The sequence below is a fragment of the Carex rostrata genome, chromosome 10, assembly GCF_964058835.1.
Source record: "Carex rostrata chromosome 10, lpCarRost1.2, whole genome shotgun sequence".
NCBI classification, from domain to species: Eukaryota; Viridiplantae; Streptophyta; class Magnoliopsida; order Poales; family Cyperaceae; genus Carex; species Carex rostrata.
Genome location: NC_135927.1, coordinates 10,896,606 through 10,922,124, shown reverse-complemented (window position 1 = coordinate 10,922,124; position 25,519 = coordinate 10,896,606). Strand labels below are relative to the sequence as shown.

Here is a 25,519-nt window from a genome sequence, read left to right as displayed (position 1 = left end):
AAAGATAATTCATTTGCAAAGATTAGTGAATCAATTGCCAGACACATTCACAGACTCAAAGAAAGTGATCAAATCATATGTAGCAACTGCTAATGCTCCAATTAAAGTTGGTATCCCAGTTGGATAGACTAATTATAACATGCATGCAGCATGGAAAAGCAATCGGTTCCAAAGATTAAAAAGATAAAAATCCTCGAAAAAAAGGAGCAAAGAATGAAAATGGTTAAGTCGAGGATATGATAATTTCAGATAAAGCTCCAGAAGAGAATCAAGTTTATAAATAATGTTGGAGTTCCAGCAGAAACTTAGGTATTTGAAATTCATGAAAATAAAGAGATCTCGATAAATTATATCATGAATGAAATAAGATGAAACCGAGATGAAATTGATATCAATAATATTTTTGTATAGAGTATAGCGCTAAATATAATAAATATTGAGGATCATGACTAGAAGTCTATTAAAGAATATCAACAAATAATATTTTTCTTCATTAGGTTTTTTCCTAGTAAGGTTTTAATGAGGCATATTCTTATATAATGGACATCCAAAGGGAAGTGTTATGAATAAATATTATGTGTGGATGTCATTCATTTTGTAACTCCCATATTAACCCTCAATTTATTTTCCCACTACTCCATGCATATTGATGCCCACTACTATTGGAATTCATTTCTCCATTTATTATTTGTATGGTTTTCATTTACAATTTGTGGCCTATAAATAGAGGTTTTGTAATCTTGTTTGTACATATATGAGAAATATATGAATAAAAAAATTGTCATCTTTTTTTTTCTCTATCTTGTTTATTATTCTTTATGCTTGTTTATCTTTATTTTATAATAGTATGTAGTTTCCAACTGTCAACATTCAATTTTGATCTAGTTGGAAAGTGTGGACAAGATAAAAAACAGAATTCTTAGAAAAAAAAATGATTATTTTTTTTTTTTAAATTATAATTTAATTAGTACATGAAATTGAATATAAGTATGTTGCATATAACACATGAGAATACTGCGGCATAAGAATACCACACATACATACAGTACATCCTTCCAAAATCAGATTGAACATTACTAATTAAATTATAATTGAAAATAATTTATGGGCTGGGAAAGGAATCAGGCGTGGTTGATGTCGGGCTAGCTAATTCTGAAAAAAAAAAAAAATTCTAGTAGGTAAGATGAAAATAAGTTTCTGGATTTCTTTCTCTAAGCATTTTTAGTGCTTCTCAACACTGGGCCAATGAAATAGGAGATTTGGAAACATTGAATAGAAGTATCTAGAAAGGCCCATAATTTTTTTGAATTTTGTTATACTCTTTATTTAATGTACTTCTTTTAATTTATTATTATTTTTTCTACAATTTAGGAAAGCATATCTAATAATAAATTACAATATCTAAAATAATAAATTAGTGAGATTTTGATTAATTGTACCTACTCTCCTATATATTAAGTCTTATATATACATAACATCTGCTTAACTCGACCTTTATTCCTCTTATATTGTGTCTTTTCTTAATCCCTCCCAACTATTCCGAGTCCATTGCTACCCCCAAATAAAAAAATGGACAGCAACGTATGTCAAGCTCAAGCAGGGTTGTGGAACATGACATTTGGTTACCTAAAAACCATGTCTCTCAAGTGTGCTTTAGACCTTGGCATCCCCGATGCGATCGACAACAGTGGCCAGCCAATGACCCTCAGCGAGCTCCACTCTGTTTTGGCACTTCCTCCCTCAAAGAAATCCCATCTTCAACGCCTTATGCGCTTATTGACTCATTTTGGTTTCTTCATTGAGAAGGGTACTGGGGAAAGCACTGGGGAAAGCACTGAGGCAGTCTATGATCTAACGGCTCAATCACGTCTAGTGACCCGAAAAGATGAATCAACCAACATGTTGCCCTTTGTACGTTGTCATCTCGACAATAAATGGCTGAAACCTTCTCTATACATGGGCGATTGGTTCATGCAAGAGGATGAGCGGATTCCAGTTGAGTTGGCACATGGTAGCACCTTGTGGGAAATGGCAAGCCAAAATCCTATGGTTAACAAAATGTTTAATGATGCCATGGTTAGCAGTAGTTGCTTGTTTAAGGATGTTATCATAAAAAATGGTAATGTTATTTTCAAGGGCATAGAGTCCCTTGTTGACGTAGGAGGCGGTAGAGGTGCAATGGCAGAAATTATTGCCAAAAATTTCCCTCATGTCAAGTGCATTGTTTTGGATCTACCGCATGTTGTAGGTGACAGTCCAAATGATGGTATCGTGAAGTTTGTTTCAGGTGACATGTTTAATTATATTCCACCTACAGATGCAGTTCTTCTCAAGGTATAATTTTTCTTTTTTATCATTCTCATAATCTCATATATACTTATATTATACATTAAAAACACAAACACAACAGAATTAGTTACCTACTGGAAACTCGATGTTATAGTGGATTCTGCATGATTGGAGCAATGAAGATTGCATAAAGATACTGCAGCGATGCAAAGATGCAATTCCTCCGAGAGAAGCCGGAGGCAAGGTCATCGTTTTGGAAGCAGTTGTCGGATCAACGTCTCCTATGATATCAGACGAACCACAGCTGTTGCTTGATATGTTAATGTTGACAGTAACTGGAGGAGAAGAGCGAGATGAGAATGAGTGGAAAAAAATATTCAAGGAAGCAGGATTTACTTCTTACAAGATCACCCATACCGTTGGATTCATGTCGGTCATCGAGATCTACCCATAACTATGTGTTCCTTTTTCAGAACTTTCTTTTATTTGCCTCTATTTGCTTGTTCTCAATGCAATGTTAGTTAATCATAAATGAATTTATTTTGAAGCAACAATCTATCCATTTCTTTTATTTGACTTTTTTTCATAGCACGGTGACTTAAAATTGAATGACATATTTACTAGATGACGTTATGCCCTGCGGAGCTGATCTTTTCCAAATTCCAAGCCACAATCATTCTAAAGTAAAACGATTGAAGATAACATCCATCAACTTCTCTTTCATTTTCTTTCGGAGCTGAGATGAATAATATAACATCAGCACATGCCATTTGGGATAAAATGGACCATAACCCCACAAATAAAAAACCCGCCGATTATTTATGCTTCAGAATCTTGAAATGGTGTTCTAAAGACTGATTTTGTTACTGTGTTTAACATCCTAATTTTCATACGGTGCTCTATTATAACATCTATTGATTTCTCATGATTAAAATCTAAATCATTCTTAAGGATTAATTGCTGGTATACTTTTGTCAAATTCTTTAATATTTTCATTATAGTCATAAAAATATTAAAGTTTTGGAAAGCGTCTAATTGTCCACAGCCTTTTATCCACCATTTGTCCACAGCTTTGACTTGTGCGAATACTGTAAAATTACTTCTACATGCTGTATAATTATACAATATATCACATAAAATATATCAGTTAATCACAAAACATCCAGCAACTATTTGAAGTGGTCCCATGATAGTTAGAACTTGCACAACATGACAAAATAAATGTACTTTCAAACTGTACTTTCGAAAATTACAGTTATAGGAAGTTATTAGCAGTTAGAGTTAGTTATTAGCGGTTATTGACAGTTAGAGTTAATTATTAGCATTCGCACTGGGTTGAATCTTGTATACTGTAAAATTGAATCTTGTATACAGTAAAATTTTCAATTAAATCTTGTATACTGTAAAATTGAATATTCTACACAATAAAATTTACAATTGAATCTTGTATACTGTAAAATTGAATCAGCAGAACTGTAAAATTGAATCTTGTATACAGTAGAATTTTGAATTGAATATTGTTCGGATGAGTAAGAAGCCTTTCTATCATCTCTTTCTTCCAGATTTGCACAAGATGAATACTGTAAAATTACAAGATGAATACTGTAAAATTACAAGATAAATACTGTAAAATTAACAAATCAATACCCCATATTGCCTTTCTATCATCTCTTTCCTCCAGATTTTCACAAGATGAATACTGTAAAATAACAAGATGAATACTGTAAAATTAACAAGATAATACTGTAAAATTAACAGATTAATACTCCATATCGCCTCTCTATCATCTATTTCCTCCAGATTTTCACAAGATAAATACTGTAAAATGACAAGATGAATACTGTAAAATTAACAAGACAATACTGTAAAATTAACAGATTAATACTCCATATCACCTCTTTATCATCTATTTCCTCCAGATTTTCACAAGATGAATACTGTAAAATGACAAGATGAATACTGTAAAATTAACGGGGCAATACAGTAAAATTAACAGATCAATACTCCATATCGCCTCTCTATCATCTCTTTCATCCAGATTTCATTTGAAATGCTAGATCTGTTACTGCATTCAATGAAAACAACAAATTCAATAGAAATAACTTACTAGATTTGAATTTTGCCGTGCTCTTCAACAAAAACAACTTCTATTCGATTGCGCTCCACGATTGAAGGTTCCATTGCGATCATGTATAAAATGGACTGTAGGAGAGGAGGCCGTTCAGATCTGCACGATCGATCTAATTAAACTCGAGCAGAGAAATTTGAATCAATCTACGCGGATCCAACAGAATTAAACAAATAAATTATGAAATTAACACTACACGGATCAAATCGAGGAGGCAGATTCTGATATCAAACCAATTCTGAAATCTATGTGGATCAAATCGAACTAATTCTTAAATAATTACTTGAAAAGCTTGCTAAAACCAACTTCATGAGGATAATTACTTGAAAAGGAATGAAAGAAAACAATTGCTCTTAGTGATCCTACAAAGCCTAGTGTTTAGCCCCCTCAACAAAATAGGTAGAGAAAATCAACATATATCAAAACTTAGCGTCTTCAAGTCCCTTTTTCGTAATTTCGCTTCTGGATTAGAAACTAATTAAACCACCATCTAAGTCAACTCCATCGAAAACACTTTGACCAAATAAAACTCCTACCTGGGGCTTTAGATCGTCACTGTTCCTTGCACTCCCATCAACGGCACGATTCAAGATGCCACCAAGTTGTAGAACTTTGCGAACAGCAGACCGTCTACCAGTATGGCCGGGCCCACTGTACCTAAGGCTTCTAAATCAGTCATGGCGGCGGCTGGAAACGAAGAAGAGAGAAGTAGAGGGGTGAAAGATAGTCTTCGTCGGGACGCATTGGTGCAGTGTGTAGGTAGGGTTAGACTGTGGAGAGAGAGATGTGGTTTTCATAAAGGAAAGAGAGATCGAGATTTTATTTTTAAAATGGAAAGAAATCAAATTGGAAGTTTTTAAAGGGAAGAAGGTATACGATTGAGAATTCGTTAGAAACTGAGTTAGAAAGCGGAACAGATAAGGTTGTGGTCAGATTGTGGATAAAGGTTTGTGAACAAAGACCTTTGCTCTAAAGTTTTTTATTTTCTCATCGTTGGATCTCTTGCAAATACATTCGCTCTGGCGAATGTCATTTCAACGCCTAAACCGTAACCAACTCTTTAATCTTTTCCAATATATTTTGGGCTTTACATTCCAGAGTTTTAGATGACCCAGGACCAGAAGACCAATTTTGCGTTTTCGCACTCTTTGTATAAGAACGCTCTTTGTATTCCTGGCCCAAGTATAAATATGTTCAACAGCAATGACAACTTTGATATAAAGAAATCTTTGTTTATCTATTTGCTTAATAAAGCATCTTCCATTTTTGAATTATGGGCTAAAATTAACAGCAGGTTCTCATAAATAATTCAAGTAGTTGTTAAATGATAATAAAATATAACTAGCATTCAACAGTAAATTTAATAATATATATAGAGTTAGGCTGGGGTGCTATGGATAGCATAGTGGCCTCTATGCTACGGCTCAATATTCGAGTTTTCAAAATCCAAACGGTCGATCCGAACCGTTCATCTTATTCTCCATATTAATATCTGCTTGGAGACCAAATTTTACATTTTTCTGAATTTTTTTACTATTTATTAAGTATTTTACAAAATTGTTGATCCAACGGTGGCTGCACAAAACAGTAAAACCGTTGGATTAGCGATTTTCAAAGTGGCTTAATAAATAGTAAAAAAATTCAGAAAATTATAAAATTTGGTCTCCAAACAGATATTAATATGGAGAATAAGATGAACGGTTCGGATCGACCGTTTGAATTTTGAAAACTCTAATATTGAGCCGTAGCATAGAGGCCACTATGCTATCCATAGCACCCCAGCCTAACTCTATATATATATAGAGAGAGAGAGAGAGAGAGATGGGCTATGGTGCATTGCAATGCATGAATCCTTTTATGCATTGTACTCTAAATCATGGATTTAAAGTCCAAACGACCAATCCGAACCGTTCATCTTGTTCTTCATATTAATATGTGCTTGGGGACCAAATTTTACATTTTTTGGAATTTTTTTTACTATTTATTAAGCAATTTTGAAAGTCGCTGATCTGATGGTCCAGAAAATTTTACTGTTCACAGCAAAACAGCAATTTTCAAAAATTCTTAATAAATAGTAAAAAAATTCCAAAAAATGTAAAATTTGGTCTCCAAGCACATTTCTATATGGATTAAACATCTAACGGTTCGGATCGGTCGTTTGGACTTTAAATCCGTGATTATAGTGCAATGGATAAGGGGGTTCATGCATTGCAATGCACCATAGCCCATCTCTCTCTCTCTCTCTCTCTATATATATATATATATAGAGGTTGGCTAAGATCAAAGTGGTAGTTCCTAAGCTTTGGTGCTACCAATTTGTTTTTCAATTTTCAAAGTTCAAAACATCGATCCGAACCGTTCAAGTTGTTCTCCATATTAAATTGTGCTTGCAGACCAAATTTTACATTTTTCTGAATTTTTTTACTATTTATTAAGTCACTTTGAAAATCGCTGATCCAACGGTGGCTTAACAAAACAGTAAAATCAGAAGCCACCGTTGAATCAGCTGTTTTCAAAGTGGCTTAATAAATAGTAAACAAATTCAGAAAAATATAAAATTTGGTCTCCAAGCACAATTTAATATGGAGAACAACTTGAACGGTTCGGATCGACGTTTTGAACTTTAAAAATTAAAAAACAAATTGGTAGCACCAAAGCTCAGGAACTACCACTTTGATCTTAGCCAACCTCTATATATATATATATTTAAATTGCACTGCTTTGACCACCATCTTAGTCCTTGATTATATGGTTGCAGGTGGTTTTTGTGGTGGGAGAGAGAAGAAAGGAAGGTTGTTATGTTGACCAAGTCAAACAGATGTAATTAGGACTCTAAAATAGAAATTAGTTTGTTTGTTAGATAGGCTGTAAGCTGTTATGTTGTAAAGCTCCCTTATATATACAGGATTTGTATCAAAGCAAATACACAATGAAATAAAGCAATACAATTTCAATTATTCTTCCCCCATTACAAAACACAATGTCAGCATCAGTTTCTATACACATTAAATGAGGCTTCTATCTCGTCATCATATTGTATTGCTTTTGCAGTTTCTAAATAATATTGTGCAGGAACCCTCAGAAAATGAAACCACGCACATGCTAGTAGTAAGAGTAATGGTAAAAATTTAGCATCAGTCTTAAATGTTCAATAAATTTTTTTGTTACTCCAATTGACTCATAAGTATTGTATTGCAAAAAAGAAAGGAGTGTGTAGATTTTTTTTCAAAAATAGAAATATGATTGATATTTTCACATATTTAATGAAAAATTGAATGGAGAAGGGGTAGTTGCAACTACTTCCAAAATGCAAGTGGTACTTAATACTTTCAATATGTCAATGGAGTTACAAAAAAAAATAATTTGTGAATGAAAGGGTTGGGAGTTAAACCATCCAACATCTTTTTTCAAACTTATGTTATTACAAAAAAAAAAAAAAAATCTATTTGAGTTTCAAACGCATGATCCTCTTAAATTAGAAGACATATATCTTTGCTACTAGATCAAATATGAGTTATTGGTCTAACATATAATTATTGATTCTTGAATTATATTTCAGAAACCTTCATTCTCCAATTTGAAACATCATATATAGAACTTGATACGTCTAGGTGTTTTTCTTTTTCTGCATCTTGACCGGCTTCTTAGCTTAATTTGTATATTAATCTTTATACTGTTGTTGCTAACCTTTGTAGCGGCAGTTTTGGTTCAAACTTTTTTACATTCAAATCCTTTAAAACATTATATTATATTTTATCAAATGATCCTCTCAAATTATAATTAATGTTCACAAAAAGTATACAAATATACTTAATTAATTTTTTAATAAATTATAAAGTTATGTCTCATTCTTTTTTACAAATATACATGAATATGTGGACTACTGGCCAAGTGGCCAGAGCATTAATACGTGTCCATTCTTTTTGGTGGTGTTTGATGGTGGACTAAAGTTAAGGAGGCATAAATTAATTATTCTAATTTAAGTCGGTTTAAATTATTCATGTTTGGTTGAGATCTAAAGTTAGATTATGACTTAAGATATTTCTTGTTTAATTAGAGTTGGTGGACTAAAGTTTTGGAAGCCTATATTGACTAATTATTTATAATAAGATACTAATTATATAATATTAATATATTAATAATAACTATGATATATCATAATATTATTATAATAATTATTTAATATATTAACAATATAACATAATTATTAATAAAAAGATACTAATTATATAATATTATGATAATAATTATTTATTATATTAACAATATAAGATATTAATTATATAATTATATACTAATAATAATATATTATTATAATCATTCGAGTTAGGCCAAGACGTGCAATAAAATTAAATAATCATGTGAAGTAGTTTAATTTAGGCTGATCTAAATATTGACTTATGTCATCTTAGTTCGATTTAATTAATACTCATTTGATGAAATAACGAGGACTAAATTTCTTATTCTACCTTTAAACTACAACCAAACATGGTATTTGAACTTCCACTCAACTTTATATGGAAATCATATTGTGTAGCAACAGTTTCGTATTCGTTTTCTCCTCTTGAACTGGTTCTTACTTTTTTATCACCCAGAAAAAGGATCAGGCCAGAAAGGCGAAGAATATTAACTTCATATTTATATACCTATTTTATTTTGAATCAGTATCAAAATCGGCTCAGCAAATCGGAACTGGAATCAAAATCAATAAGTAGATCTTGAAATTAGATTCGGCTGAATTGGTTAGAATCAACTGAATCGGATCAGATATTTGAATTTTTTTTATCAGAAACTTGATTTTTACTAAAACAAATAGTAAAAAAAACATGTTAGTATGTCAAAATATTATGTTTAGATAAAAATTTACATTAAAATAATCTACTAATTAATATAATATATTATAAACATTATAATTTTATTACACTTTATGTCGAGCAGGATGAATTTTTTTTTATAAACCATAATTAGAATTTTTTTTTTATGAAACCAACATGATTTCTTTTCTTTTACAAAAATCATAAGAACCGAAATGCTATTTCGGTTCCCCTTTTTTTTTTTTGGACTGAAATGACATTTCGGTCCCAATCGTTTTCACAGATTTTGAGAAAAAAATACGTTAAAAAATTGTAAAAATATTTGGGACCGAATTACCATATCGGTAAAAAAAAAATTCCGGACCAAAATGACATTTCGGTTCTTATGGTTTTTGTAAAAAAAAAAAAAAAGTAATCATGTTAGTTTCATAAAAACTCTTTTCTAATTATGATTTATAACAAAAATTCGAGCAGGATGGAAGACTCTCACAATGTCCAACTTTTTTTTTTTACTTTAGGCAAATAACAAGATAAGAAGAAAATACAGTAAACCAATAGTTTATTGAATTCGCATCCTCTATGTCTCATATTTTGCATTTGAAAATTCACAACCGTTCAAATACGTTATCTACAAATCTCTCTTTTTTTTTTTAAACATTCTCTACAAATCTCAAAGCATAAATAATACCCTACGCTATCTCCGAATAGGCAGCGGACACGTCAGTCACGCAAAATGTGAGATATCTCAGAGTACACGCACTCTAGCTTCACTACTAGAATTTCCAGTAATGGCAACAGTAGGATTGGGCTTGTTGCAACGGCTTACCCTTGCTATAGGCCCCAAAAACGCTATTTGCAAGCGCTACGCTTGCAATAACTACCGTTGCTTTAAACCTCCATGCAAATACTCAATTTCTGACTTTTTGCAAGCGCTTACGCTTGCTAAAACATTTCCCTAGACTTTCTGCAAGGGCAGTCGTTGCAAAAAGGCACGCTTGCAAAAACTTTGTCCCGCGTGGGCAACTGAGTATTAGCAAGCATATGTATCGTAGGCCCCACTTAGTATTTGCAAGGATGTCCCTCGTGGGTCCCACCTAGTTATTAGCAAGGATATCATTTGTGGGTCCCACTTATTATTTGCAAGGATGTCATGCATGGGTTCCACCAGATTATTAGCAATGTTAACAAACGTGAGCCCCACCTTACTATTTGCAAAGACATCATTAATACTTTTTGCATGCTCTAATTCTATAATCTTCCCTCATTATACCAATCTGGTACCACCCCGATACCAACCCAGTACCAACCCAACAGGCTGTTACAATTCCATTGAACCAAATTTACATAAACACATTGAAATATAGAGATAACATTTAATAAACATTAATCAACATAGTACAATTATCATACATTGTACCAATCTAAATTACAACAACGACCACCCATTAACAATTTTTACAAAATAAATTACAGTCAAGAAATTAGTTGCATAATTATGAAATTTTCCATTAGCACCAATCATCAGAAGCAGCATTTAAGAACGCTCAAGATAGTCTTTGCAATTAGATACCTAATGAAATAAACAATCAAAATATTAAATACAGATCAAACAAATTCATATAGCAAAAAAAATCAATTTTAATTGGGTATTTGTATAAAACAGATCAAACAATGTTCTTGGTGCATTTGTAATTTTAAACAATTTTAGCATAAAACAGATCAAACAGATGAACAGATCAAACTTCAATTTTATTCCTATATACGAAACATAGTGAAAGCCTGTGACATTGCAATTTCAATTTATCCCCTATTATGACATGTCTAAAAAAAAGTATTCGTGGATTTTATATCAACCCAGTTATGACATTTTGAATAGTAGTAATAATGAATGTATTGTACATAACTGAAACATTGCAATTTCAGAGCGTATGAGCCTGTGTAGGGATAAATTTACATACTAGCCAATATGAAGCATGCTCTTGGGTTAATTTTGCAGCAAAACCCCGAAAGCCTCCTTGATATTTGTGAATATGAGTTGTTTGTCCTTTCTCTGAAAATAATGATGGACAATCCAATATCACTGATTTATCTCTAAACTTTTATAATTGGATTCTAAGTGCTAAAAGTGACATCACTGATATATATCTTTTATAAGATAAAATTTTCAATTGAACCTTATTAAATGAACAAAGACAACATATTTTCTTCTTTTACCTTCTATTGTGACAGAAGCAAGCATGTGATTGTCATGGTTCAATGAATCATCAAGGGTACCAACTTCATTTCCTTCTTTTGTAGCACTTTCCATATAAATCACATAAACCTTGTGTTTCAAGAAAAATAATGAATGTTAATTAAGTAGAGAAATGATAAAGATCTGAGTAATTCTGAATACAAAAATCATCACAGACACTTGGGTACCAAATTAGCATATTATGTACTTGGTAATGAATATACTAAAGAAAATAAATAATTGAAGTGAGTCAATAATTGCTCTCTTCAATAAGCAAATATGTACCTGACCTTTCGCGTAACTAAATCTTTCCTGTCAAATTAAAAAATATGTAGCATAAACCAACATGCATATTAGTCAGTACGTTAAATTGTTTTTGGGGATTAGTTTAAGTGCAAAAGATGTGCATTGATTTTAATAAAAATTAATACTAGTAATGCACTTATGATGAAATGATATAGACCCAAATTAACTATTATAATATTAACCGAAGCACACTAATTAATCAATATCTAGTAAAACTAATGAAATCATGCATGCCACAAGGCTTAGATTATTTTGGACTTAGATTAACAGTAATGAGCAAATGAAACAAAAGACAGTATACACTGCGTGCCTTTACTCAGTTCATGACTTGCAAGTAATAACCAACCAAAAACACAAAGTTTCACACCCTTTTCATACTTTCACCAACAATTTCGAAACCTATATGAACAAAAACCTAAATTACAAAACCCTAAATTACAAAACCTAAGTGAACAAAACTACATACCTATCCCTCCGATGGGTACGATCTCCGACCGATTGAGCCTTCAATCTCTGACAGATTGAGTGGTCGATAGAGCGGCGGGACAGGTTAGAGACGGAGGTCCGAGCGGCGGTAGAGATAGAGTGGTTTGAGATGGAGGTCGATCGGTTGGCTTTGCTTAGAGAGAGAGAAGAGAGGGTGGTGAGGTTAGTGGCGGCTGCGTCTGAGGAAGAAATCGTAGCAGCTGAGGGAGAAGGGTTTTTCTTAGAGAGGGAGAAGAAGGGTTTCTAGGGTTTTTGTATTTGGACTTTCAAAAAATGCCAAGTCCTACATAGAAGACTCTTTGTAACTCATTCTACCCTTTACTCCCCTCCGTTTTTTGCCTGAGTTAATATACAATTAGCGGTACTGAGTATAGCCGCCTGATCAATGTTGCACGAATCTTGAAAGATAGATAGCCTTCCCGATGGGGCAAATTTCTACTTGATGGATGGTATTACCTAAGAGAAAATGTCCCCAAGTAATTGATCTACTAAAATGGAGGCCTCCTTTTAAATCTGAACACTTAATCACACATCAGAGGGCTCTTGTTAACCCAGTAGCCAATTAGATAATAATTGCACACCAAATTATATGCACAAAATTCCAAAAAATGAAAACTAAATTTTATCATATTATGTGAACAAAATATACATACACATAGAAAATTTATACAATTTCATTATTATTTGGCTCTTGTCTTAGTGTCATTAAATATGGACCGTGCATTTTCACGTGTCAAATCCACGATTGATTTTTCTTGAAATGATTCAAAGTTAACTTTTAAATGATCAAGGGAGAACCCTTAACAAACACAATATAAATGATTTTGAATTTGGTTATGTCTAAGCTTCGATCCGTCGTGATTTGATTATGGCCATTCGATGGCATGATATTCCGTAAGCTTGATGGATGTGAAAATCAACGTAAATTTTGACAAAATTTTCACACAGACAAATTAAGCTAGTAATCTTTAATTGTAACGGTTCCGATCGGCCAATTTCATAGGTGTTTGTTTCTTTCTTCATTAGCTTGCACGATTGTTGTTGTTGTTGCATGACAAGTGTAGAGCATATGAGTTGCTAACACAATATGCATGTACTAAGATACTAATTTACGTGTCTAAATTACTTATTAAGACGTAAAAACATGATTTAACATTCACTATCCTGTAAATTTGACTAATAATATTTTTCAATAATTTTTTTCAACACACAGATTTCCAATTTTCTTCATTAATTAGAAAATTTCACATCTCATGCAAATAACCAATAATACATAATGATCAAATAGTCATGGCATGTACAACTATAATTAAAATCACAAAATATAATTATTACATCTTTTACTAAATTACTATCACATGTACAAATATATATATTCTTACAAATGCACATGTAATTATACTAAACTCCACCTATTATTATTCTGGAGCATATCTAACTGATCCAGGGGCCCCAGAAATTACTGGCCAGTAGGCACCAGACACGTGTCATGCAAAAATAATAACCAAATTTGCTGTTCCCGGGCGCTGTATTTCAATTCCCTCTCAAATTGGGGGGTTCTTAATAACAGAGCACTTTTGATTTAACGCAGCACCTCACATTTATAATTTATATATACAAATCATTGCCAACAAACTAAAGGAAGAAAGAAACTCGCTGTCAATAACATAACTTAGCAAAAAAAAATTCCCCCCTTCGTAGCCAGCGAAATCTCTCCGAGGGTTTGTTCCTCTCAGGTATTGCTCATTCCACCCTTAACTTCACGATTTGAGATTAAATCTCCAACGGATTTGAGATTCGGGCTAGCGCGGGGATCCTCCATTAAAGGGCTTTGAGATTCTTGAAGTGGAAAAAAGAAGGTCTTGATATACTAATTTGGGGAAGAAGGTATTATCAGGTCACGTAGAGGTTGTGAATTCCAAAATCCTTCCCCTCATTTTCTTGATATACTAATTTGTAGTACTTTAGCCACCTCCATCTCATTTCGACTAAAATCCACCTCTTTTACTCTTTCCTTTAGGTCACGACTTAGCCGTCTCTGAACCACTCTCGCCAATAAATTGACCGCAAACAAGGAGGTAGATTCCGTCAGGCCTAAAAGTGCGATTTTTTCTTCTTCTTGCAGGGGAATAAACTCGATAGAGGTAAACTTTTCTCTTTTCGGTTCTTATTTTGGTGTTCTAGTTGTGTATTTGTGTGAATTTTGATAAAACCCTAGGCTTGAGTATATTGAGTTGGTAATTTGAGATAAACGCCTTGATGGTTGATTTTCTTGTACAATTAGGACCTAAGAGAGGAGGAACAATAGAGTCCAGTAGGTGGGTGTGAGATCAGATGAAGAAAGAACGGTAAGATCGAGGCCCAGTAGATTATGTTTTATGTTGTCTGTGAAATTAGTTGGTTTTTTTGTGCTGAAGTTGTTTGTGAAAATGAGTGAACAAAATAAAATAAAAAAATGATCGGTTTGTTTGCTTTCATGCTTACCACACTTGACTCATGTAGGAAATAGCCAACCATACACCAATAAATTATCAAGTATAATTCAGTGACCAAAATTTGGCACTTCAATTTCATCAATCTAGGCTAACAATGTGTTGCACATAAGGTATTTGTGAAAATGCCTAAATGGGAAGAAGTGTTATGTATATATTTAAAACTAAAAACAGGTTGAAGCTGACATTTTTTCTTAGTGTTTGTATAGCTAGTTTTGGTTATCTAGTCTAAGTTTCTTCTTCATTTGTTAGTGTTGGGAATTTTCTGTGTTACCGGTACCATTCTTCGATAGTGATATGGGTCAGATAGTGTATATGTTTCATATATGCAGGTCCTTTGTTGTTTCGTAATTCATAATCTAGACTTTTCAATATCAAAAGGAAGATTGCATTTCTCTGTATTTACAGATAGTTAAGCCATGCTGTCGCATTAATTCTTGCATGGCAGTTGGTAAAGATAATCTTTACTTGTATGGAGGCACAGTGGAGTTTAAAGATAGAAATATTACACTAAAGATCAAACTATCATCTACAATGTAAGGGTCTATTATGATAATATACATTTTTTAGGACAAATTCTATTATTTTAAGTGAAAACTAGACCTAATTTTGAAATGGTTTTTAGGCTGTGCTTCAGGCCCATAAAAATATCATATCTTCCCTACGCCCAGGGTTAAATTGTCTAACGGAGCCTTGGTATCTGCTTAGTAAGGTAACTTGAGATTTGTGCCAAATTGATTTTTGTTGAAACGTTTTTGTAGTAGTCACAGTAAAGTAGATCACATTTGAAGCTTGTTGGTTTAATTGAAATTATTTTTTATACAGGATATTGAATGATCAGTATTTCAGAAACAATCACTTGAGGTGATTCCAAGTAGGTATGCCCTTATTTGTCTTCAAAATATATTTTACTTTGTTGAATTTATAATTCTTCATACATATCATTGTTGTATATTCATAGTCATTTAAGTGGGTATATGCTTCTAGAGTTGTTATTTGTTGCAAGCAGAGAACTATGGGTTTAATAGGAAGTTTGCACTAGAAACTTTTGTTCTAAAAACCAGCTTTCACATATGCTCCAAAATTACAAAAACTATTGAACTTTTAAGTTATTGTATGCTGCTCTAAGCTTATGGTTAAATGGAATTTTTGGCCTGATCGGTACCTCTGTGGTAAGTAATTAGATGGTAATTAGATGGGTCATGAGGCTATTGATGGAGCAAGTAGTCATGATGAATAATTTTACCAAAAATAAAAATTAATATATATAGTAGTTACTAAATGGAAATTAGAAATTTATCTAGTAACATTAAAACTTTAATGTTTTGAAATTATTGTTTCTTTCTATACAATTTAAGTCACTTTTATTTTCTTGTATGTTTGCAGTTTGAGAGCACATGGAAAAAGCAGTCTCTTGCACCATTTATATGGTTGTTCATTCTATTTTTTTCTTAAAGTTACTAATTTCTTTTGTTTGATATTTTTGTTTGATAAAAAAATATCAATATATGTGTATCTTTTGTGATATAAATTTGTATTATAATTTCTTCTCTGAAAAAAATAATTAAAGTTTCTGTTGCTGTGATTTATATTTATATTTACCATTCAAATAATAAAGTCTCTCTATCTAGGATTAAAAGTATTTATACTTCTACAATAGAATAATATAAAATAATCTTAATAATATTTGCAAGGGTAGCTCATGCAAATAGTTAGAACCTTTACAATAAAATAATATAAACAAATTCAAAAAAACATTTGCAACGGTGCCGCTTGCAAATAGATAAGGCATTCACAATAAAATATTATAAACAACATCTTAAAAACTTTTGCAACGGTGACTCTTGCAAATAATAAGGTCTTTTCGAATATAATAATATAAAAACTTATACTAAAAGCATTTGCAACGGTACTGCTTGCAAATAGTAACAGCCTTCACAATAAAATAATATAAACAGAATTCTTAAAATTATTTGCAACGGTGGCCCTTGCAACTAATGTGTTTGGGGTGGGTCTTATTAATTGCAAGGGGAATAGGAGACATTAGCAAGGGTCAATAGGAGACATTAGCAAGCGTGATTATTTGCAAGGGAATACCGTTGCAACTATATTAATTTAATCATAAAAAATCAGAAACTCAATTTCTATTGCAAGGGCCTTTCATACGCTTGCTAATACCACTTAGTACCGTTGCCATTACTGAAAATTCTAGTAGTGCTTGTTGGACTTGTCTTAATGTTGATAAAGTTATTAAATATTAAAAATAAAATATGTAAAAAAAGTAACAAGAAATACAAAATAATTATTGGTTGTCAATCACTAACTCAATTCATAAGAAACACTACTATATATATACACACACACACATAAAAGACAGTTAAATTTGCCATCAATAACGGTTATCTCATCGTTCTTGATATGGTCCTCCAAGTAATATATAGTCATCACTAATAGTTAAGAACCGTTGGTGAATTTTGTCAAGTTTAACTGTTGGTGATTGTATTTATAAATATATATTTTTTATTAATTTTTTTCTTTTAAAATCAGTTTGTATATAGCTTTAAATATTAATTGAATAGCACAAAACACTTCTTATGCACCAAATTAGTAACACTACTTTCAGTATAAATTAATATACCTTTTATACTCTAATTCTACTTTCATTCAGATCACAAGTGCATAATCCTACCGTGTAGTAGTGTTGGGTGTCAATCCACATGAATAATATATTAAATATTTAACAACATACACTAGTCTAGGTTCTCGGGTTTATAATAGATTTGAGGCTGTGACACTAATTATGATTAATTTGCAGAAATAAACAGATATATAAAGCCCCTAGGGTTCAGATAATCTCCTTCTAAATTAAGCAAAGTGTAATTTCAACGTCTACCCCACATACATCATTGTCACTGCCGCATGAGATATAGATTGTCCCACAAGGTAGCTTGCATGCGGTACTGTCACAACCTACAGACACCTTGGGTTTTTGCCTTATACGATTTGAAAGGTTTTTCCATCTTTCAATCGGCTTTTGGGCTAACAATTCTAAGTATTCCAGATCCGTAAATTATCCTCCTCACGCAAAGGATAATGTATACTTCCCTATCCTACCCCAAAAATTATAACATGCATCTCAAAGACCCTACTTATTTCTAAGTCATTCCTCATATAAATTGAATATACGATTTATGATATCTTACCAAGAGAGCCCACTAGGTTCTATCCCTAGCCTTTGAATCGCTACCAAGTCTCGTTAGCCGAAGTGTTCAAAGTGCTTACATGTAATCCCACTCACACCAAGATACAAAGACTTTACACCTATTGATATGTGGAAGACATTGACATATAGTAGACATAACTATATATGCAAGGATACGATAAAAAATAATTCAAGGTATAACGAAATCTAAAATCAACATAAGCAAAACATAAATTATACTAAAACATAATAAAGAATTCGATATACCCAAATCCTAGAGATGAGAAAATTAGCTTATCAAAATCATGGAAAAATAAAAGAAATAAAATAAGAAATACATAAACCACAACCCTTGAAGATTGAAGAACTCTTGCCTCCTTAGATGACGTTTTCTTCTCCCACCTTAGACCTTGAGAGCTGCCATTCTCTTCTCTAGAATTTACGCTCTATTCTACTCTAAATTCTGGACTTAACACAATTAAACACACATACTAAATCCTATTACAAGAGGGGTACATATAGTATTCCTAAAGGGGTGTAGCTTATTGAAGTAAGTTCTTCTAGAATGATTCTGCTCGAAATTCGCATCAACGGCTGAGACTTAATCCAACCAAAACAGTCCACGGATTGAATCTATAGGTTCGTGCTGTCTCTTCGTGTAGCTGCATGCGGTATAGATCTAGGCTGCATGGCTCCTGACAGAGCAGATTTTCTGCATTTTTCACCATTTCGCATGTTGTGTACTTCGTGTGAGGTGTTGCATGCTTCATGTGATGCCCTATTTTGACGCCACCTTCAGAAATAGCCTAAATATGACATTTTTGCTCTGTTTTCGGCCTAAATACGCAACTTTCTCCAAAGCTGCAAAAATAGCCTAAAAACACGTTTGCAGTAAATAATTCAAGAAAATGACTACTTTGCATACGCTTTTTTGCCATTTTCCATACTTTAAAGTAGTGATTTTCGCTATATAAATTGACATTATCAATTTCCATTAAATTCATCACAGTATCACAAAATCAAGTAAAATATCAATCTATTTATACTTATGAACTCATTACAAGCATTTTGCTAAAAAAAAAAAAAAAATTCAATAAATCCTAGATCTAATGACCACATACAGTTACACTAACATTCCTAGGAATGAAATATGGTTTAGAAAAAAACACAAAAAAACGAAACGAAAAAATTGATTACAAATTTCAATTAAAATTTTGAGTCACTAAACGGTGTGTTTTGGCCTTGAAAACAATGATTTTCCATGTAAAACAAGAAAGAAAATAGACACAATTTATGTGAGCCAATTGTTGGTCCCAAAGGCACCTAGGGGGTGTAATAATAATCTAGCGTATCTATAAGTTATTCTTGGCAGAAACTAGAATAACTTTGTCCTAAACTAAATATAAAGTAAATAGTAGAGTTTAGAGACACCTTCTAGATGACGCGCCTTTCTTTACCCAATGAGAAATGAGTACAAGGTGAAACCAATGAGCCCTTACAATTCTTCTGGGAAGTCACACGGCCTTAACAAGACAATCCGAGTCGCAAGGACTTCAAGGATTGCAAGATGAACACAAAACTCGAAGTAGTAAATGATTCGATCACACATTATCACTCTAGGAGTTGGTTGATTGATTGAATAAGCTTGAGATTGATTGTGTATATTGAAGTTGGATTGCACAAGCAACGACGACTTTCTTTAGATCTGTAAATACGAAATATTGAAGTTGGAGGTGGCTAGAGTGATACTCTAAACTTTGGTATAGCTTATATTTATAAAGAGCTGATAAAAATGAAGTGGTGTTGACCGTTGTAATAGTACAGGGGACCGTCACAACAGTAGGTCAATCGGAGTGGTTTAGAGTGTAACTGTGGTCACTGTTGATAACGGTAGATGACCGTTACAACGGTTTCCACCACGGAAATCCTCTGGAAGGATTAGCGTTCGGTGACGCTAAAACCTATTTTATGCGTCACGAGATTTGTATAGGATTTATTTTTTTCCGTTATCATGGTCACTGGACCGTATAGCGGCGAAGGGCTTGACTAGGGTTTAGGGTGTGACGAGGTGGTGGTTACGGGTGAGGGTGCGACGGAGGAGGTGATGGAGTAGCGGTGAAGGAGGAGACAGGTGATTCACACGCTTGGAAGAGGTGAACGGCGGAGGAAAGGGGGAACATGTAGTTTTCTTTGTTTCTGAGAGAGGGCATCATTGGTTTTTTTGTTCTGAGAAGAAAGGTGAGCGGCGCCTAGGTTAGAAAAGTGAGATTTCTTGATCTCTCTTTGTTAGATGAATCTAGTGATGTTTTGGAGGGAATTGAAAATAGAGAGTGAGAGAAAATGAAGTGTGCGAATTCTCTGAGTTATCTCATATTTTGTGTGATCGACGTGTCCGGTGCTTATTCGGCGATAGCACGGGGGCCAGTGTTATTTGAGCTGTGAGATTCGTCCGAATGTATTGAACAGTGTTAGGAGATAGCTGCCACAGCTGTACTTTACAGTGTTAGAAGAATTCCAATCCATTGAAATAGAGAAAGCATTGGCAACTTGTGTTTATCTAGAGAAGGTATATTTGATTTTCTTTTGAAAACATTACTAATATGCAATGTATAGGTACCGTATATTAATCCCTACTTGTTTTTGTCATGATAATGTTTGTTTCTTGGATCAGCATTAGTACCGATAGTGTACCGCACTGCTCTGGTAGAAGTATGTACCATTTAGAGGTTGTTGTACCAGCCTTGCACTGGTTGTGTATGTTGATCTAGGATGTGAGTTCTAATTACAGCTTAAATTTCAATTAATGCAGGAGAGTTTTAGATTGTTACGAGATGTTTCAAAACAAAATACGGATGCGTCTCAATGCAACTAAGACGAGTGGTATGTCTGTTTCATTCGTACCGGAGAGCCCAATTGCTATACTGGAGGTGCCATGTCTGAGCCATACCACCAAAAAAGTGCAAAAATGTGCAAAATTCAACATTGAGCCATACCCTTCGAAATATAACATTGTATTTTGTTGTGGTTGTATTAATATTTCGAATTTATGTGATGGTTGTATTAATATTTATTGTGTCACAAAGGGAGATATCAAATTTAGGTGTGTCTCGCTGTCTAAGGGTGTCACAAACAATTGTAACGGTGGCCCTTGCTAATAATTTCCTTCTTTTACAATAAAATAATATAAACCGAAACTTAGAAAATATTAGCAACGGTGCCTCTTGCAAATAATTCAGCCCTTCACAATAAACTAATATAATTTGAAACCTAAACTCAATTGCAACGGTGTCGCTTGCAAATATTCTTGACTTTAATAATAGAATAATATTAAAAAAAACTGTTAAACATTTGCAACGGTGACGCTTGCAAATAGATATGGCATTCGCAATAAAATATTATAAACAACATTCCAAGAACTTATGCAATGGTGGCCCTTGCAAATAATAAGGTCTTTCAGAATATAATAATATAAAAACCTACTCCAAAAACATTTGCAACGGCGACGCTTGCAAATAGTTTAGGCATTCACAATTAAATAATATAAACACAATCCTAAACATTATTTGCAACGGTTGCCCTTGCAACAAATGTGTGGGACCCGTCTACGACTCATTTGCAAGCGCAACAAAACTGGTAATTGCAATGGGTTTTAATAAAAAATAATATCTGGGGTGTTTGGGGTGGGTCTTATTATTTGCAAGGGGGAATATGTGACATTAGCAAGGGCCAGTGGAAGACATTAGCAAACATGATTATTTGCAAGCGCCTCCCGTTGCAACAATATTAATTTAATCAGTGAAATTCAAAAGCTCTATTTCTATTGCAAGGGGGCTTCCTACGCTTGCTAATAACGCTTCCTACGCTTGCTAATATTGGAGATTCTAGTAGTGATGAGAATACACGACACAAATCTACTAAATCAAAGAGCCTTATAAGTACAAGGAGATTAGAATTCTCAATAACACTCTTTCACACACTCTCTTACAAGTTTCCAAAAAAAAAGAACAAGTTCTAAACAAGATTAAGTGAAGAAACAATAGAGACAGATAGAAGCAACTCAATCCCAAACTCACAATATGAATTCGGTTCAGATCTCTCTAGAAGCAGCGGCTGCACTTTGATTAAAAATCAAAGTAATTAAAATCACCATCGGTTGGCTGACTTGTTGACTGATATGAAAAACCAAGCAGCGCCTTTAATTAAGAATCATAACAGCATCGGTTTCTCCGATATTTTTAAATATACCATTTTATAAAAAATGTTAAACCAAAACACCATTTTCGGCTGGATTTTCCAAATTTCGCATGGCCGCTTCTGAGGGAAGCGGCCACCAGGAGCTGGGCCGCTTCTGAGCGAAGCGGCCAATATATTGGGCCGGATTGAGGCCCAGCGGGGTGGCCGCTTTGGGGGGTAGCGGCCAGGGCCGCTTCCTGGGGTAGAGGGCACCCTGAATACATAAAAAACGCACCGTTCATAGTATCATTCCAGCCGGCGCACCGTTTGCTTTTGTATTTTTTTTACTCTAGTGTTGTCATATACTATGATTTGTTATATCAGGATGCTTATCTTTCTTTTATGTTGTTATTTATTGTACTATTTTGCTTTTATCTTTCATTATTTTTCGTCATAGTAAATCCGAACGTAACGATTTGTAAAACAAACAATAAAACAACAAATAAATCACAAATAAATCAAAACAAACAATAATAGTGCGCCTAAATAGGTGTCTGCATGTTAATACAATAAACGAGTAATGCTTGCCTAAATAGGTGTCTGCATGTTAATACAAATCTAAACTTGACCGTCGGATAAAAATACATTGCTTGCCTCTTTCTCAACCTGAAAATTTAATAACAAAAATGTATTGTTACTCCTATTTCTCAACTTGAAAATTGAATAACAAAAATGTATGAGTTAACTACCTCGTGCATCTCGAGCAGCTCTGTTTTGTTGTTCTTGTGTATCCCGGCGAGTCTGATGTCCTCTCCTTCTATTATGAAGTAAATCAAGCCACATCGGAATCCTATTAACTCTCCTTCGACCCAAGGTAATATTTTTGTCATTTGGAACAAGGATCGGGCCTTCACTTTCCGGCCAATCAGACTGATTGTCATACACATGCCATTCACCCAGCCATGTGTTGATAAGTGTTTGTATGTGGTAGTAGTAATGTACAAACCTTCCAGGGTCAATGCCTCGGAGACGACACACTGCCAGAACATGAGAACACGGTATTCTGTTTAATTGCGGCTTCTGGCATGTGCATGTAACCGTGTTCTCATCCATGATTACCACCGTGTATTTATAATTCGCTTTGGTAAACCGGCCAGAAGCGTCTTTCATGTATGCATTAACTTTCTCTTGTGTGGATGTTATCTCAAACTCGTTCCAGTTGCCAAATCCACCGAGCGTCGTCATAGATTGTGACCTCCCGCACCGTTTGTTAATCAACTAGGAAAAATACATTGCTTGAAATTAATAAAAATTACAAAAATAAAATAATTTAATGAAAATAACATACCTCGTGCACACGGCATGAGAACTGTTGACCCTGGCTTGCTTCAAATTGCGCTTTTGCCCTCCTTTGAGCAAACCATTGCTGACATTTGTAAAACGTGTCCTCAATTATTGCTGCTACCGGCAACCTACGAGAAGATCTAAAAACATTATTGAGCGACTCGGACCCGTTCGTCGTCATAATTCCCCAACGGAAACTCCCATCCAACGCCTGGAATATCTTCCATGGTTTAGGACATTCGTTATCATCTTGATCTAGATACTTACCCACACCATCCAACCAATTCAGAGCCCGATCACATACATCTCCCATTGCTTGCATTCCTTGCTCATATCTCCTCATCTTTCTCTTCGCCACACATATCCTGAAGTACTTGATTGCTTCTTCATTGCAATGATTCTTTTTCATATTTTCTGCTATGTGAGTAGCACAAAGACGGTGAACGCACTCATCCTCATCTTCCTCATTCCATCCCAGATCATCCTGTCGAAACACCTTTTTTATGCCCTTACCCCTATCAGTGATGACACACACAAACCTGGAGCGAATTACATTGCGCCTCAACCATTGCATGAACCATGCACAATCTTCAAAATTCTCTGTATCTACCAATGAAAAAGCCAACGGGAGGAGCTGATTTTCTGCATCGTACCCGGTTGCAATCAACATTTTACCTTTGTACCGGCCTGCTAAGAAACAAGCATCAACAGTGATGACAGGTCTCAGGTGTTGGAAAGCCTCTATGCATGGTCCAAATGCCCAAGCCGCCCTATTAAAGTACCTGTAAGGTCCAGGCTCACCAGTTGGATATGAGGTAACATCAAACAATGTACCTGGATTTTTTCGCTTAATTGCCTCCAATAAGGGGACTATAAGTGCATATGACCCCTCCCAACTACCAAATTGGCGGGCAATTGCCAACTCCCTTCCACGCCACAATTTATTGTACGCTGGTACCTGACCGTTGTACGTTTGTGCACAAGCTATTCTAACAGAAGTGATACTTAAATCTACGTCATTTCTCATGTGCGCCGAGATGCAATCGGCAACCATAGCAGCGGTCAACTGTGCATGATCTATTCTTGTGGCATCCGCATGACAAACATGTTTTGTTGGGCACTTGGATACTTTCCATTGTGTACCAAAACCAGTGACCCTTGCATTAATGTACCAACCACATCTGGGGTCCTTGCACTTGAACCTAATCCGTTGTTTGTCACTGTGCGTATTCTTAATCTCTTTATTACAAAGAATGTGAAACTTGTAAATTGCAGCTTTTATTTCCTCCTTTGAATCATAGGTTTGTCCTTCTGACAATTCATTTTCAAACTCTGCATGTCTACCAAATAACCCCACATTTGCTTCCTGAAAACCTGACAGGTCATTGAAAGCTGCAATCGGGTGCTCAACCCCCCGACCCATTATCCGAAACCCTTTATCAACCTTGAATTTTTTTGTCTGCCCGAGCACAGGCCTCGTATCTGCTGTGTCACTGTGATCGCTCATGCAATCAGGATCAACATCCCCCCAATTTTCCTCTGCCTCTTGTATTTCCGGATCCACCGTCTCCTCAATTTCCTCCGGATCACAAGGCTGGGCTCGGGATCGATGGGAGTGCTGACTATTAGACGGTCGGTCCCTCTGAACTGGGGCTTGACTACTCTCAGGCATGTCAATCGGCAAAGGGATTCGGGACCGACGGGAGGGCCGACTAGTAGACCGTCGACCCTCCTGAACTGGGGCATTACTACTTTCAGGCATGTCAATCTGGAAAGGGGGTTGGGACACTGGACTTGAGGAGGTTGAGGCATTAGCCCGAATAGCACCCCGGATTAACCTTGCAAGGGGGTTAGGACGCTGGACTCGGTTAATCTCCACAAAGAGTTCAATTATCTTGTATCCACCCCCAGAAAAACTAATTGTCTGGTTGTACAGTACCTGCCAGACTCCATCATTCTGAACAGGAAAAAGTTGGAACCAAGTTTGGCCTGAACCAGTGGGCATGCTAATTTTGGCCTGAATATCAAGGTCATATCGATCCTGATTCAATC

General features: G+C 34.5%; 2 protein-coding genes and 1 long non-coding RNA gene across 3 annotated transcripts; 1 reads left to right on the top strand and 2 right to left on the bottom strand.

The window, feature by feature from the left end:
• The first annotated feature begins 1,569 nt into the window (after positions 1-1,569).
• On the top strand, positions 1,570-2,849 carry LOC144560567 (trans-resveratrol di-O-methyltransferase-like). Its single transcript, XM_078309797.1, has 2 exons — positions 1,570-2,334; positions 2,444-2,849. Exons 1-2 carry the CDS (start codon positions 1,570-1,572, stop codon positions 2,741-2,743), a joined length of 1,065 nt encoding a protein of 354 aa, XP_078165923.1. The 3' UTR covers positions 2,744-2,849.
• A 19,788-nt stretch (positions 2,850-22,637) lies between these two features.
• On the bottom strand, positions 22,638-23,043 carry LOC144560324 (uncharacterized). Its single transcript, XR_013513362.1, has 2 exons — positions 22,873-23,043; positions 22,638-22,789 (listed from the first exon to the last, which is right to left on the bottom strand). It is a non-coding gene; the product is annotated as an uncharacterized LOC144560324 (long non-coding RNA).
• A 95-nt stretch (positions 23,044-23,138) lies between these two features.
• On the bottom strand, positions 23,139-25,139 carry LOC144560286 (uncharacterized). The gene is made up of 4 exons (XM_078309452.1): positions 24,648-25,139; positions 23,472-24,533; positions 23,274-23,401; positions 23,139-23,160 (listed from the first exon to the last, which is right to left on the bottom strand). The coding sequence occupies exons 1-4, from the start codon at positions 25,137-25,139 to the stop codon at positions 23,139-23,141; spliced, it is 1,704 nt and encodes a 567-aa protein (XP_078165578.1).
• Positions 25,140-25,519: the final 380 nt, after the last annotated feature.